Below are 15,125 nucleotides of genomic sequence, written 5' to 3'. Positions count from 1 at the left end.
TAGATGCATTACAGTAGGGCTTAATATAGACTGCCTTATTAATGATAATCTAACGATAAAAGAAAAGAGAGAGTCACTCACTGCTCTTGATTGAAGTGCTTTTATAGTTGTAATAATCAATTTATTTGTAATTAACAGACTAAAGGGATCTTTACATTAAATTATTAGTTTTTCTTACTTGAATGCATTTGCTTAGATGTAAAATGGTAATGCATCATTTGTTTTTTCTTATATTTGTTCTACAGTTTTTCTGCATCTGTTCTTATTTCTAATAACAAAGATAAAATAAAAAAAAATTGCTTTTTTTCAAAAATGACTTTGGATGTACTGGTGGAGCTCAGTCATTTTTCATCTGATTCCAACAAATCATCATTCTGAAGGATTTATAATGGAAAGTGTTAACAAAAAAAAATAACTAATTTTGCCAGCACTGGTCACATATTAATAGTGAAAATAATAATAAATAATTATTATTATTACCAATTTTATGCTAAATTGTTTTACAATTGAAATGGTAGAATTCTAAGAATCTAATAAAAATAATAATTCTATTTAATGTTGTTGTCAAATTATTATTAATATTATAAAATAATGAATATTAGCAAATCATGCAAAATTGTTGTGCAATGGAAATGGTGGAATAATAATCTAATAATAATATTTAAATGTTGTTGTAGTAATAATAATAATAGCAATAATATTAAATATTAGCAATTTATGCAACATTGTAACAGAAATGGTCGAATAATCTAATAATTCAATATTTTTTTATTATGATTAATATAAAATTGTTGAATAATATTAGTAATAGTATAATAATTATTAGCAGTTTATGCAAAATTATTATGCAATGAAAATTGTTTATCATGATGATGATTATTATTATTATTCAGCCAATCTCTGATTGTATATTTAAACAGTTTTGCAAAAAGAAAGTCTGCTAAACAACAATAGAGATAATGATTGTCATTATTTAAATTGTTGTTTTGTAGTCAAAATGGTTGCAAATGTGATTTCATTTTTTTTTAGGTTGTCTGTACAATTATTTAGCATTATGTCAGCATTGCATATATAATTTGTGGAGAAAACAATCCCTAAAATGCTCTGTGAAAAGCATTCAAAGATGGCAGATAGAAATGAGAGAAATATACTTGAAATCTTTACTTTTTATTGATAATGAAACATGTGGATAACAGTTCTTTCTGATTTACATTTGACTGGAGTTGCGGCATTTGTGTTGTAAAACGCAATTTTTTGATGGATGTTTTCCCATGTTTTCACAGGAGTTTGGGAGTTCATTGTTCAAAGGTCCGTTCTCTCACCCTAGACTCATGGGAACCAGAGTTACTGAAGGTCTGCTCAAATGTCTAGATTGTTTTCCTCCTAATATCTTTTGGATGACCTTTATCTGTGACATGAGCAAACACGCTCTGACTATAACTGCTGTTTGTTCTGTTGCAATGCAGCTGATGTGTGAACTAGGAAACAGTATCATCAACCACATCTATGAAGGCAGCTGTGAAGATCAGGGCCTGAAGAAACCGGGACCCAGCAGCTCCAGGTGAGTGATGAGGGACACACATACAGGTGGCTCTTTTTCTGTGCATCTGAATGTTGAGTGTTTAATTGTTGCCTTGATTTTAAGGCAAGAAAAGGAGGCCTGGATCAAAGCAAAGTATGTGGAGAAGAAGTTCCTGAAGAAGATGATTTCGAGTGAAGTTCTGGTCAACGGCGGGAGAAAATCAGAGCGCAGATGGAACTCCAGGAAATGCAGGAGACATAACAGTGCCACCACCGTCCCCAAAACACACCGCAAATACAGACTGGAGCCAGGCAGTGCATCTCCTGCAACCTTTTCCTTAGGTAATCAATAAACATTTTTACTATGCAAGAAAGTACAATGATCGTATCATGTTTTCTTTACCATGCTGTTAATACCATGGTATTATGTGAATTTCCATAGTAGATTTGTTTAATGGTAAGTTTTTTAAAAAGTGACATTTTCCTATTTTTTCCTGCAACTTTCAGCAACTGCTGCTCTGGAGAGAAAGTTCAAACGGGAATCTCTCTTTTGCCCGGATGAGCTGGACACCCTCTTTTCATATTTTGACACTGGTTCAGGGCCTCGCAGTAAGTATTATATTCTGTCCAAAAAACTTTTGGGGTTCAATCTTTGGTTTAATTGCTTGTTCCATGCATTATTTTGCTTTGCTTTTTTAATGTATTTTTTTTATATATACTTTTGTTGTTTATGTGTGTGCATGTGCATGTGTGTGTTTTATTTTGTTTTAAATAGCGTTGGTTTTGTATGCTTTTGTTGTTTCGTTTTGCTTTGATTTGTTTTTGTAAACATTTGTTTATTTGTTTCGCTTTGTTTTCGTTTACTTTTGTGGTTTTACATTGTGTTAATTAGCTTTGATTTAATTTGTTATTATTGTATACTTTTGTTTTGTTATGGGTTTTTTGCTTTGTTTTGTTTAGCATTTTGCTTTGCTTTTGTTTGATTTTGTTTACTTTTGTTTGTGTTTTATCCTGTTTTGCTTTGTATTGTTTTTGTTTACTTCTGTTGTTTTTTATTTGGGGTTTTGTTGTGCTTTGCATTTTGCTTTGTTTTTGTTTACCTTTGTTATGCATTTTGTTTTGGTTTAGTTTTTTTTTTTTTTGTCTTTTGCTATTAGAATAACTTTTTGTGGGTTTGCTTTTTTAATTTGCTTTTTTTTTTTTATGTATTTTCGATTTGTTTTAAAATGCTTTGCGATTTACATTGATTTGTTTTTGTTCACTCTTGTTGTTTTGTTTTGTTATATTGTTTGGATTTGCTTTGCTCTTTATTTACTTTTGCTGTTTTGTATTTGTTTTGTTTTTGCTTTGATTTGTTGTTGTTTACTTTGTTATGATGTTTTTTTTATTTTATTTTTATTTTTTTGCTTTATTTTGTGCTTTCCTTTTCCATTTTTTACTGTTTTTTTTTTTTTCATCTGTTTCATCATGTTGTCATGTTTGCTGTAAGTGCACATTGGGTGTTATTGATGCACTAGAGTGTAATGTGCCCGCGGTGGGCTTGTGTCGGTCCTGCAGGTCTGAGCAGTGACAGTGGGTTAGGTGGCAGCACTGATGGCAGCACTGACATCTTGGTGTTTGAGTCTGTAGTGGACAGTGTCACAGAGGAGGGTGAGTGAACCACTGTGTGACTTGATGCTGTTAACCAGGAGTTCATTTTCTATACTGACTGTTGAAGCAGATGGGTCATGTTACATGTGTTTTTGTAATGTTCAGAGTGTGAGGTGTCTGAAGACTCCAGTAATGAGGCTGAATTGGAGCCGGAGGCGTCAGATCCTGAGGATCTGAGAGAACTGGATCCCGGAGCATTACTCTGCAAGGCCTGTCAGGCACGAAATCTGCCCGTCATGGCTGAAGCTCTGGCACATGGAGCTGATGTCAACTCAGTGAATGAAGAGGATGAGGGGAAAAGCCCCCTTATTCAGGCTGTGATTGGAGTGAGTCTTTACAATAACATGCATTGCACATGCACATATTAAAAGTAACCTAGATAAGAATTGATTGTAAACTTCCAGCTCACTTCAATGAAATGTTTAATAATCAAATGCTGTTTTGAGGTTGTAATGCCCTAATCCTCTGGTTTTCAACATATATAGGGTTCTTTGATAGCCTGTGAGTTTCTGCTCCAAAATGGTGCAGATGTCAACCAAAGAGATCACAGAGGAAGAGGCCCATTGCATCACGCAACATATTTAGGTCACACTGGGTGAGTGCATGTTCACACACTCTTTACAGATGTACATACAGATGCCTTTTGCTGTCTTTTGGTGCATTAGCATGCAAAAAAAATTGTATATGAGTTGAACAGACATGAATGTAACCACAAAGTCATAATTATGAGAAGAATATATATATATATAACAATATATGGTTAAATTTAATGCAGAAATAATATTTTATCTTAATCCAACCAGTTATGTGAATGCACCTGATGTTGTAACTACAACCTCCAAACCCATAAAATACAAACTTCCCAGGAGGACTTGTTATACTTTTATAATGTATATTGTAGTACTGAATATTTACTATATTCATATACTGTGGTATTTATGAGGTACTCTAGATGCTGTAGCATTTTAGCAGGTCTTTTACTGCATTTGCAGCTTTGCATTATGCAAATTATTAAATATTCAATGCTTGAATATTCAAATGAAATTGAAGCTTTTCCACAACTGCATTTTCTTTGTCTTATGTTTTCAGTCAAGTGTGTTTGTTCCTGAAACGAGGAGCGACCCAGAATGATGGTGATGAAGATGGCCAGGACCCACTGAGCATAGCGGTTCAAGCCGCTAACGCTGACATAGTTACTCTGTAAGTTAAAAAAGTTCCAATGCATGTGTATTTGCTTCTGCAAGTTTAACCCAGACAGTATTTCCACTACCGTTCAAAGGTTTGGAGTCAGAAAGATTTGATTTTATCAAAGAAATTAGTCCTTCTATTCAGCAAGGATGAAAATTGATCAAAGAATCCTGAAAAAGCACAACATTTCCACCAAATATATTAAACAGCACAACAGCAAATCAGCAAATTAGAATAATTTTGTGTGAAACTGAAGACTGGAGTAATGATGCTAAGAATCTTTGCATCACAAGAATAAATCACATACTAAATTATATTCAACTACAAAACTGTTATTTTACGTTGTAATTATTTCACAGTAGTACTTTTTTTTACTGTATTTTTGATCAAATAAATGCAGTCTTACTGAGCACGAGATACTTTTTTCAAAAACATTACACATCTTACTGACCACATATGTTTGAATGGTAGTGTAAATAGACAATTGTACAACGTTTGATTCCAAACCAAACCTCTCTTTGTTTCTTTTCTCTATTTCTCTCTTGACAGGTTGCGTCTAGCACGTATGAACGAGGAGATGCGCGAGTCGGAGGGTCCGTTCGGTCAGCCAGGTCAATATTCTAGCAACAGTCCCACAGAGCAGCAGTATAAGAAATGCATACAAGAGTTTATCTGTCTCAACATAGCCGAGTGCTAGAGAGCCCAGCGTAGCGCTTCTTTCCCATCATTCCCACCAAGAACTGATGTGTTTGTGTTCATCTGTAAAGACGGGCCAGTCTTGATGGGAATTCCAGCTAAACCAGCTTCAGGTGGTTTTAGATGGTTGTAATCTGGTTGGACCAAGCTGGTATAGGTGGTTGATATCTTGAATCTTTCTCAAACTGGTTAGGTCTAGTTTTCCATGTCCCAGATCTGGTTACCTTGCTTGACCAGTTCACATGCTGCAGACTTCAGATTAGTCACAAGACTGACTGGCCATCATAGTTTGGCCTAATAAGCAGTGAAGTTACTCATTTCAAGAGTATCACTCTTTATAAAATGAAGGTTACCTGTAATTGTGGTGGTATTGGTCAAATACCAATTACACACCATCACACTCTCTAATCTTACAGAGCCCTTACTAGTGTTTCCTAGTCGTTTAATGAACTAACCTGCAGCTGTCCATCTACTCTAACTGTGTTCTTCTAGTGGCATTTTTCTTCACATGGTTTAAACAGGGATGGGGCGCTTAAAACTGTGTTTTGTGCTTGCAAACGCATGAGAGAGAGTGGGATCAAAAACTGTGATGTATAAAATGTCAAATGTATGTCTAATCTTCTAATCTACTAACTGAACTTTTTGTTGACTGATAGGCCACTGTTATGCACTTTTTCTTCACTCCACTGTCGTTTCTGTTTGCTTTTTTCGGATGATGGTTTATAAAATGCTTCAAAAACTGGATTTTTATGCTTTTTTTGAGAACCGCCCAGAGCAATAGTGCAATGATACAACATGATTTTTATTTATTTTTTATTTTTTTTGTACTGTGGAAACCGATTGTATTTTTGTCATTTGAAATACTTTATTAATTTTACCGTTCACAACCAAACTTGAGTTCAGACACCAAAATCCGAAAGGCCAATTTAATTAATGAGGGTTAAATTCAACAATCACTGTTCAGAAAGTTTGGGGTCAGTAAGACTTTGTAATGTTAAGTCGCTTATGCCCATCAAGGATGCATTTATTTTATGAAAAATACAGTAAAAATGTATGTAAATTATTATTACAGTTTAATATAACTGTTTTGTATTTTAATGTATTTTTAAATGTAATTTATTCCTGTGATTAAAGCTGAATTTTCAGCATCATTCCTCCAGTCTTCATTGTCACATGATCGTTCAGAAATCATTTGAATATGCTGATTTGGTAATGTTTTATTATAATCAATATAGTAAACAGTTTATATTCTTGTGGAAACCATGATGCATTTTTCAGGGTTTTTTGATAAATAAAAAGTTAAAAGCTTTTAACAGCTTTTTTTAAATATAAATCTTTCATAACATAAAACTTTTGCATCCTTGCTGAATAAAAGTATAAAAGTATATTATTAAAAAGAATCATACTGACCCAAAACCTCAATGGCAGTGTATGTTAATGTATTTTAATTTTGTATTGTTATTTCTGTTAGCTTCACTGCATTGATTTGCTGTTGCTCTGGTTTGTTTGGTTTCCTGCAGCTTTTTTTCCCCCTTTATACTCACAGTACAGTCTCACACTACGCCAAAACTTATGAATAAAGGAAGAACTCCCATGATATACATCTTAACTATTGGATGACATCATAAATTAATGTCATATAAACACTATTTATTCCTGGGAGTCATAAATACTCTAGAGCCCAACCATAGACAACAGACAGAAACAGCACTTGTTGAGAGACAATTCATTTCTACATGTGTTGTCTGTAGTTTGTGAACAGAATAGAGTACTGTAAAGTTTTCCCTGAAATGTTTGGGGTGAAAGCTCATTGCTTGGTGCATCGTCTGTCTTTCTGTCTCTGGCCAATGAAATCATAGCACTTTCTGTTTCACATAAACATTTTGTTTTGTGAATATCAAATGAGTATTACTCCTGAAGTGACAAACATACTGAAATATGTTTCATACTTTTCTTTTCATGTGGGTGTCATTTGTAAAATATGTCTGAATATTGTATAACTGTGCATTCTTCTGTAAATTAGAACCACTGCAACTTCTGCTTTTCTTTTAGCTCTGATTCTGCCCTTTTATCTGTTCTCTACTCCTAAACAGAAAAGAGTCCTGACAATAAATGAAACGTGACTGAAGTACTAACTGCTTGTGCTTCTCTTCTCCTGCCTCTTTCTTCTCTGTAGTGCTTTGTCCAATATTATATAACCATCTATATTAACTCTTAATCAGCTTACTGATTTTGCTGCTGTAAGTGTTTCTGAGTCAATTCAGTTTTTCTTGTAATGTCTTGTTTAAAAATTTTTTTTTTTTTTTTTTTTACCCTCAAATTCTGTTCTTGTATTTGGGATCCTAGTGACCCTGACCAGTATTAATTTATTGAATAATTAAATAATTGTAATTAAAAGGTCCTCTGACTGAATCAAACTCCAGATCATAAGGGTTAAAGTTATATATTATTTAATAACTGTATAATACAAACACACATTACTGTTCAAAAGTTAAAGAGTTGGTAAAATTTTTATTTTGAATGTTCCTTATGCTTACAGTACATAAGGCAACATCTACTTGATTACAAATGTAGAAAAATTAGTAATGTGAAATATTACAGTTTAAAATAGCTGTTTTCTATTTGAATATATTTAAAAATTAAATTAATTCCTGTGATCAAAGCTGCATTTTCAGCATCATTCCTCCAGTCTTCAGTGTCACATGATCCTTCAGAAATCATTCTGATATATTGATCTGCTGCTCAAGAAACAATTCTGACTATTATCAGTGTTGACAACAGTTATGCTGCCTAATATTTTGTGAAAAAAGTCACTATTTAATGCATCCTCGATGAATAAAAGTATTAATTTATTTAAAAAAAATTAATATATCATTAAAAAAAAAAAACATTGACAAAAAGGTTGTCCTAGACTTTCATCGTAAGTTTATAAAATCCAATAGAACTTCTGTTTAAACAGAAATGGGACAGAACTCAACTTTTATTTAGAATCTCTCTTTCAATGGTTGTTGTGCAGACACTGGTCAGTACCCATCCTGGGAAGACAGGCACAGTCTCCTCATTGTAAATCAAGCAAGAGAAATTCAGAGTTTAGTAAAGTGTTCAACCCCACTCTTTGTCCCCTTTGAAGTTTCAGTTGTTGCCATGGTTACCCAGACAGTACAAATACCCTATACAGCACAAGAAGGCTCATTTTGATGGGGCTGCATAGTGCTGTTTCTGTCCCTTTCATTTGAACTCTAAATCCCCCAACCCCCCCCCCCCCCCCCCCACCCCCTCCCCAGGAAATGGATTAGATCTCCATACTTGACCATTCAGAGAACTGCTTCTGCTTTAGTAAGACTTCTAAAATAATACAAAAGCATCCATTCACATGACCGCTGCATTTCAGGAGTTATATGTACAGTTACATTAACTGTGTTTGATCCCATTTTAGGTGACACCACATACCTGGATATTTTCCGAGAGTTTTCCCATATGGCATCCCACAATCCTGAGAAGCTGAAACGGAGGAGTGTTCACTTCCGTCACTCCTTCAGGTAGTTAGATGATATCCATTGGGCATCTGTAAAATAAATGTTATATATATATGTTGTATATATATATATATATATATATATATATATATATATATATATATATATATATGTTATGTGTATATATATATATATATATATATATATATATATATATATATATATATATATATATATATAAAATATGTTTTTCTTTTTTTAATCTAGAGTGTGACCGATCAACTTTGGACACCAATCAAGCTGGAGCAGAAGACACTTTGACTGGCTGATATTATAAGTGTAATGTGGATGAGTGTGAAGGACTTTAAACAATAATTTTGGTTGTCTTGAATGTTTGCAATGATTTTAATGCTATTTTGTATCTTTATGGGGTCAGCTGGTCTAGTCCCCAATGTTTGGTGTTTATTAACCATTGACAGTAACTGGCACTTAATTAAGCACTAAATGTCAAAGCATTTGTCATTTATGGTTTCACTGTTAAAACGTATAATCAAACAAATCATGCATGAATGCTTTCTCGTTTTATATTTCATCTCAATGCTATTACAAACATCACTATTATTATGCTCTATAATGAAAATTATCCAGTGCTGGTTATTGTTTCTGTTTTATAAAGCCGTTGAAGTGATAAGGAAGCTGTTTTTGGAGAATCAGCAGTGATATTGTCTGTTGCTGTAGTGATGAATGTACTGTTTTGTATTCGACTATGCTGGTGTAGTCTATATATTTACAGCCACTATAAATCATTGCAAATTCAAATACAGATATTGTATATTGTCTTTTCAGATGCAATTGATAATATATCATAAAAGTATGGTATTTTGTTAAAAAATGCAAAAACATTGAGTGGACCTTTTGTGGTTGGAAATAAATATGTCAGAACAACCTGCTGGTTTTCTTGGGATAAATAAATGTACAATTTTGTTGCATAATAACCCTGGGTTATTACATGTAACACATCAGTTAAGGGAGATAAACTTTTATATAATTGTATTGTTACAGTATATCCTCCATAAAAAATGTCATTTTCAGTTTCACAATTTCATGTATTTTGGCTGAAAAAAAAGTGAGTTTGGCCATTAAGATGGACCAGTCATTTGACAGACAATAAGGACTGAGAGTTGCCTTAGGTGTTCACATGAAGTTAGGTTTGATATTTCAGCTATTCCAGACGAACGAATCACTCTTGTGAACCGATTCTTTTGTAGTCCGATTAACTGTTTCTTCATAGTGAATTAAATACTGTTCGACAAGTAAACCAATTCCAGAACGAATGAATTGTGTGAGTCGGTTCTGAAAGTGAATCATAAAATTATAGGCCTATACAGTAGGATTCCTAAACGAGTGGCTCTTAAGAGTCGGTTCTTTATAATGACTCTAACAAACAGGTTAAACTATAAATGTTATAATAGTAGTAGCCTATTATAAAGTATTACTTATTCGGCGAGATACTGCATACATTTTTTTTCTTATTTCAAACATTTCTTCATTTTAAAATCCCATTCGTAATTCTAAATCCATATTACATTTTACACGTGAGTCCAACTCGCTCATGTTTTTTTATCGGCCCAATCGTTTAAGACATTTATTTTGAAAGGCGTCCGAAGCGCTCTTCAGAACTTTTATTTGCTCCTTTACCTCATCACTTCCTGGTTTTGCGGCCGCCATATTGGCATGGGGAATAGATGACAATTTCACCTTAGCCGAAGAGCTACGTTTTTTGTTATTTTAGAAAGTTTATCAGGAGCGTATTCACTCTGAAATAAAAGGGATATCGATATATCATCCCAGTTTGACCGTGGTGGATCCCGTGGAGGGCGTTGAAAGAGGTGAGACTGAACCGTTAAAAACAAAAATCCACTTCCAGTGTCCGTGCGAGGCTGTGTTTTAAACCCTAGTAAACTATCTACCTAGACAGCATTTGTTGTCATAATGTAAAACTGAACGTTTAGAATGATGATGTCTTGATATGCATCTCACTAGTGTTTAAAACACACTTCTTGTCTATGTTTGAGCGCCCTGTTTACTCCTATCGTTGTTGTTTAGTCATATTTACACCCGTTTTTCAGTGTTATTGTCTTATTTTTGCTACAGATGCAGACTATTAAGGTGTTAATCGCGCAGTAAACACATTTCACCATGTTGTTTTAAATGACAGTTTTGTTAACAATGTGTTTGCAATTCATGTTAACAGTCATGATCTATTTGTTTTTGTTTTGATGTATCTCAGGCTTTATATAAACTTGTAAATCTTCTGTTTGACATATTGGTCTCATTTATGAGCACTAGGAAGTGTTCAGACTGTATTGTGTAACTGAGAGTGCCATGTAATTTTACAGATGAGCAACAACTTAAACAAGAGGGCCCCAACCACAGCAACACAGCGGTTAAAACAGGATTACCTGCGCATCAAGAAAGATCCAGTCCCGTACATCTGTGCTGAACCTCTGCCCTCCAACATTTTGGAATGGTACATTTGATTTGGTACTTTTATTGTGCAGGGACATATTCAATTGACCAAACGTGTCAATAAAGGCATTTATAATGTTACAAAAGATTTTATTTCAACTAAATTATTTTAAATGTTCTATTCGTCAAAGACTGTATAATGGTTTCCACAAAATAGCAAGCAGATAAAAAACTGATAATAATAAGAACTGTTTATAATAATAATAAGAACCATTATTAATATGTACCAAATCAGAATATTAAAAAGGACTTCTATCACATATTATAATCTACATGAAAGACTTTATATGATTAGATACTACGATGATCTCATCTCTGGCTTACTTCTCTTTCAGGCATTATTTAGTGCGTGGCCCTGAGAAAACTCCATATGAAGGTGATTTCTTACTTTCATTTCACATTAGTGCTTCCTTTTATCAAAATGTGCAGTTTCTGCTTCATTTTGACTTGTCTTTTGTATTTCATAGGTGGCTACTATCATGGCAAACTCATTTTCCCACGGGAATTCCCATTCAAACCACCAAGCATATACATGATCACACCCAACGGCAGATTTAAGTGTAATACAAGGTACACAGCCTCAAACTTTCAGTTTCTTTGTAAGACCTTTATTTAAGCACTAAGGTATGTAAGCTTGGTTATTTTTAAGCTTAAGCTCCTTGTTAAGCAAGGCACAGCCGTCAGTGCCTTACTGCTTGTATGAAATATTTACAATATTATACAATTATGTCCTTAAAACATTCCTTTATGAAGCACACTCATTAAGTGCCATGTCCAGGGTTCAATGCGCTGCAGAGTTTAGCTCTAGCCCTGTGATTTTATAATGATCCTGAAGACGTTGATGAGCTTGCTCAGGTGTGTTTGATTAGGGTTAGAGCTAAACTCTGCAGGAAAGTGGATCTTCTGGGCTAGGTTTGAGGATCCCTGATGTAAACTAATGTTGGCGTCTGTGGGTGCTACTGCTTCTCGCGTTTTCCTTCATGGTTGTTACTGTATTGTGAGTTTTTGCTTAGTTTGAACTCTGAATCGATCAAACAGCATCAACATCTGTTTCTTCAGAAGTCAGAAGAACAATACAATTCCTTCATAATGACTTGTGGCTTTCTCTTTCGCTTTCAGGTTGTGTCTTTCCATCACAGATTTTCACCCTGACACGTGGAACCCGGCGTGGTCCGTATCCACCATCTTAACCGGCCTCCTGAGCTTCATGGTTGAAAAAGGGCCGACTCTCGGCAGTATAGAAACCTCTGACTTCACAGTGAGTGTCACGCTGATTTCCAATCACACCGAAGTGCCATTTTTAACTTTTTCTTAAAGGAATAATTGATCCAAGTGAATAAATTATCACAGATTTGTTTTATTTTATTTTCAATTTTTGAAAAGCCGTGTTTGCTTTTAATATGTTCCCTGCAGAAAAGACAGTTGGCCTCGCAGAGTCTTGCTTTCAACATCAAGGACAAAGTCTTTTGTGAACTGTTTCCAGATGTTGTTGAAGTAAGTAGATTGCCAGACTTCCTCACAGATGAATACGTGATCAGTAAACACATTCTTTTAACAAATATATTAACACTTGATCCCTTTCACCCCTCTTTAAACAGGAAATCAAGCAGAAGCAGCGTATGCAGGAGGAGCTCAGGTCCCGCTCGCAGGCGCTGCCTCTCCCCGATGTGGTGCCGGATGGCGAAGCCCACCATGCGCAAAACGGCCACCTTCCCCTGAACGGGCATCTGCCCCCCGGTGCGGCACACCCACCCGACCTCCAGCAGGTCAACCGTAACCATGGACTCCTGGGTGGAGCGCTCGCTAATTTGTTCGTCATTGTAGGTTTTGCTGCTTTCGCCTACACGGTCAAGTACGTTCTGCGGAGCATCGCGCAGGAATGAATCGCCCAATGAGAAACACCGACCTGAGGAACGAGAGGCTGGTGCTGATCTCACGACCAAAATAGGTAGCGAGAAATCAAAAGGGTTTTCTCACAACCAAATAAAATGAAGCAGTGTCCCGTTAATGAAATTGAGAGCTTGGTGATTTCCTCCACAGTGGCGACGACCAGATCTTGTGTGTAACGGCCACCTAAAGGGCAAGGTCACGTGAAATGATGGCTTCATTAACATCTAAGGAAATAAAATTAAAAAAAAAGCAAATTTTCTACCTTACCCAATTCCCAGAAGAAGCCAACTTCATATGACTGAAGTTAATCCAAGTGGGCTTTTTTAGGGCCTGAATCAGTGTTTGTTGTTTTTCACGTTTCTCATTGATCTTTAACATTTTAGAATCTGTGCATATAGGGCACAGAGTTTTTAAGATTGAAAGAGAAAAAGCCCAATCTTTCCTTAAAAACGACACAAGATCATTTCTGAAGTGTCACAGCAATTATTGCTGTGATGAAAATCACTCTTTTATTTAATGGAAATGGCTCAACTGTAAACATGCTTTACCAATAGAAATTTGTTCTTAAATGCATTTGTGCTCGCTTGCGCTACGCCGACAGTAAAAAACAGTTAGGCGAGGAAAGACAAGATGTAAAATGATTTATTTGTCTTTTGTTTGTTTGTGATTCAGCGCTCCAGGTGAACATTAACTTTCTTTTAGAAGGGGGCACTGTTGGCCAAAAGAAAAGCTTTTTTTTTTTTCAGGCCATGTAACACTATAAATTGTTTTTGTGCAATATATAGTATTGTCAGGACTACTTGGCTTTCTTGATACACAGCACTTCTTTTCTTTTCAAGGGTTGTGATTTATGCAATAATTCTTAAGAAATCTAAATATCATTTACATTTTTGTTATTAAGCAGGCGAATATGCATTTAATTCTTACCTTCCCTGTTGTACTGTGAGATCTTTGGTTGTGTTCATTAGGACAAGTACTTTGAGTTGCACAAATAATTGACATCAAAACTTGCAAGTCTAAGTCCAGTTTGCGGAGATCTACATGCACTGCAAAACATCTCTTTCTGGGTCAGAATGGTTGTATTGCTGCTCATTCGGACTGGTGGGGAATTAATGCTCTCTTTGTACCAGTGTGTTCTGGTCTCCCAAATTCAAGTGTTCTAATGCCCCCGAATTCTAGCAGTAATATTTTTTTCAGCACCTCCATGAACAATGTTGATCGATATCCTTTCCTTTAGAGGGGTGTGTTATCAGAGATAGTCATGTTGTGTTTACATTTTGAATAAATAATATTCTGTTAAAGAAAGCAGTCCTTCGTGTGTGATTCAAATCCAGTTCTTGCCATTTGACAGAAGACGGTAATGCAATGTCAACTGCAAGCCAATTCAGTTTTAATAATTGCACTGTCCATGGAGCGGACCTGACTTACATTTAACTTCTGGTTCTATATGCTTTATATAAATGTGTATGGGGAAAATAAAATGATTGAATCTTGAATTCAGTCAAAATACCTCGAGACAAATCAATTCTTAGCCTCATACACTTTATAAACATGTCTTTCATTGAGATTAAATTGCTTTTGAACACTCCTAAGCTCCTTAAAGATGTACAAAAAAAAAGTTTATAAAAATTCCCTAAAACTGTTTTACACATGCATACACATGCAAATACTAATTATCCAAAATTTATATAATGTATGTAATTTTATATTTATATCACTTTAAAAAAAAAAAATTTGAAGAACTTTACCATATGAATACAAAATGCGGAAAACAGTAATGCCGCAGCTACAAGACTGCATCGCTGGCATTTCCCCTAACTTGCATTATCTTGTGAAAGTACATCTCAGGTATAATTCAGCTGTCTGACAAATTCCAAATCGTGTTATTGGAGGTATATCATGGATATTAAGTGTAATAACTCCCATATTAAAAAATGTCTTACTCGTGATGTCATCTGTTTTCCAGAAGCACTCATAAAGGGGAAACAATTTTGTATTATACCTTCCACTGAGAAAATATGGTTGGCAACTAATAAACTTTTACTGCCAAATAAGGCAAAGGAAATACATTTTAAGATACTGCATAGGTACAATCCTTGTAACACATTTATTAACAAGTTTAGAAAAGATGTCTCACCAAAATGTTCTTTTTTTAATTTAGAAAATAAAACGTAC

At 34.8% G+C, this 15,125-nt stretch overlaps 2 protein-coding genes across 4 annotated transcripts in view; both read left to right on the top strand.

The window, feature by feature from the left end:
* LOC113065689 (arf-GAP with coiled-coil, ANK repeat and PH domain-containing protein 3-like) overlaps window positions 1-9,479 on the top strand; it is a 53,132-nt gene extending 43,653 nt beyond the window's left edge. Inside the window, exons 16-26 of one of the 2 annotated variants that reach the window (XM_026237154.1) lie at window positions 1,284-1,353; window positions 1,467-1,561; window positions 1,646-1,863; window positions 2,029-2,130; window positions 3,070-3,171; window positions 3,277-3,497; window positions 3,657-3,766; window positions 4,261-4,371; window positions 4,909-4,970; window positions 8,492-8,594; window positions 8,799-9,479. In XM_026237154.1, the coding sequence (XP_026092939.1) occupies window positions 1,284-1,353; window positions 1,467-1,561; window positions 1,646-1,863; window positions 2,029-2,130; window positions 3,070-3,171; window positions 3,277-3,497; window positions 3,657-3,766; window positions 4,261-4,371; window positions 4,909-4,970; window positions 8,492-8,594; window positions 8,799-8,805 (1,201 nt within the window). In that variant the 3' untranslated portion in view covers window positions 8,806-9,479. The remainder of the gene's footprint in view (window positions 1-1,283; window positions 1,354-1,466; window positions 1,562-1,645; window positions 1,864-2,028; window positions 2,131-3,069; window positions 3,172-3,276; window positions 3,498-3,656; window positions 3,767-4,260; window positions 4,372-4,908; window positions 4,971-8,491; window positions 8,595-8,798) is intronic. The other variant, XM_026237155.1, reaches the window with a different exon arrangement.
* Window positions 9,480-10,222: 743 nt separating this feature from the next.
* ube2j2 (ubiquitin-conjugating enzyme E2, J2 (UBC6 homolog, yeast)) lies at window positions 10,223-14,255 on the top strand. Of its 2 annotated transcripts, XM_026237153.1 has the most exons (8): window positions 10,223-10,420; window positions 10,931-11,061; window positions 11,396-11,436; window positions 11,528-11,630; window positions 12,180-12,318; window positions 12,474-12,554; window positions 12,659-12,797; window positions 12,885-14,255. In XM_026237153.1, the coding sequence occupies exons 2-8, from the start codon at window positions 10,931-10,933 to the stop codon at window positions 12,941-12,943; spliced, it is 693 nt and encodes a 230-aa protein (XP_026092938.1). In that variant the 5' UTR covers window positions 10,223-10,420; the 3' UTR covers window positions 12,944-14,255. The 2 variants fall into 2 exon arrangements, with proteins under 2 accessions (XP_026092938.1, XP_026092937.1); XM_026237152.1 differs by having other exon boundaries at window positions 10,224-10,420; window positions 12,659-14,255.
* The last annotated feature ends 870 nt before the right edge of the window (window positions 14,256-15,125 follow it).

This window comes from Carassius auratus, chromosome 48 (genome assembly GCF_003368295.1).
Source record: "Carassius auratus strain Wakin chromosome 48, ASM336829v1, whole genome shotgun sequence".
Taxonomy (NCBI): domain Eukaryota; kingdom Metazoa; phylum Chordata; class Actinopteri; order Cypriniformes; family Cyprinidae; genus Carassius; species Carassius auratus.
Note: the sequence above shows the minus strand (reverse complement) of the source record. Positions and strands in the feature narration are given on the sequence as shown.

Bases quoted from the DNA above. Each gene is read 5' to 3' on its own strand.
- ube2j2 (XM_026237152.1), top strand. From the start codon at position 10,931: ATGAGCAACAACTTAAACAAGAGGGCCCCAACCACAGCAACACAGCGG. The intron at 11,437-11,527 runs GTGATTTCTTAC...TGTATTTCATAG, and splicing joins TGAGAAAACTCCATATGAAG to GTGGCTACTATCATGGCAAA. The intron at 12,555-12,658 runs GTAAGTAGATTG...CTCTTTAAACAG, and splicing joins TGTTTCCAGATGTTGTTGAA to GAAATCAAGCAGAAGCAGCG.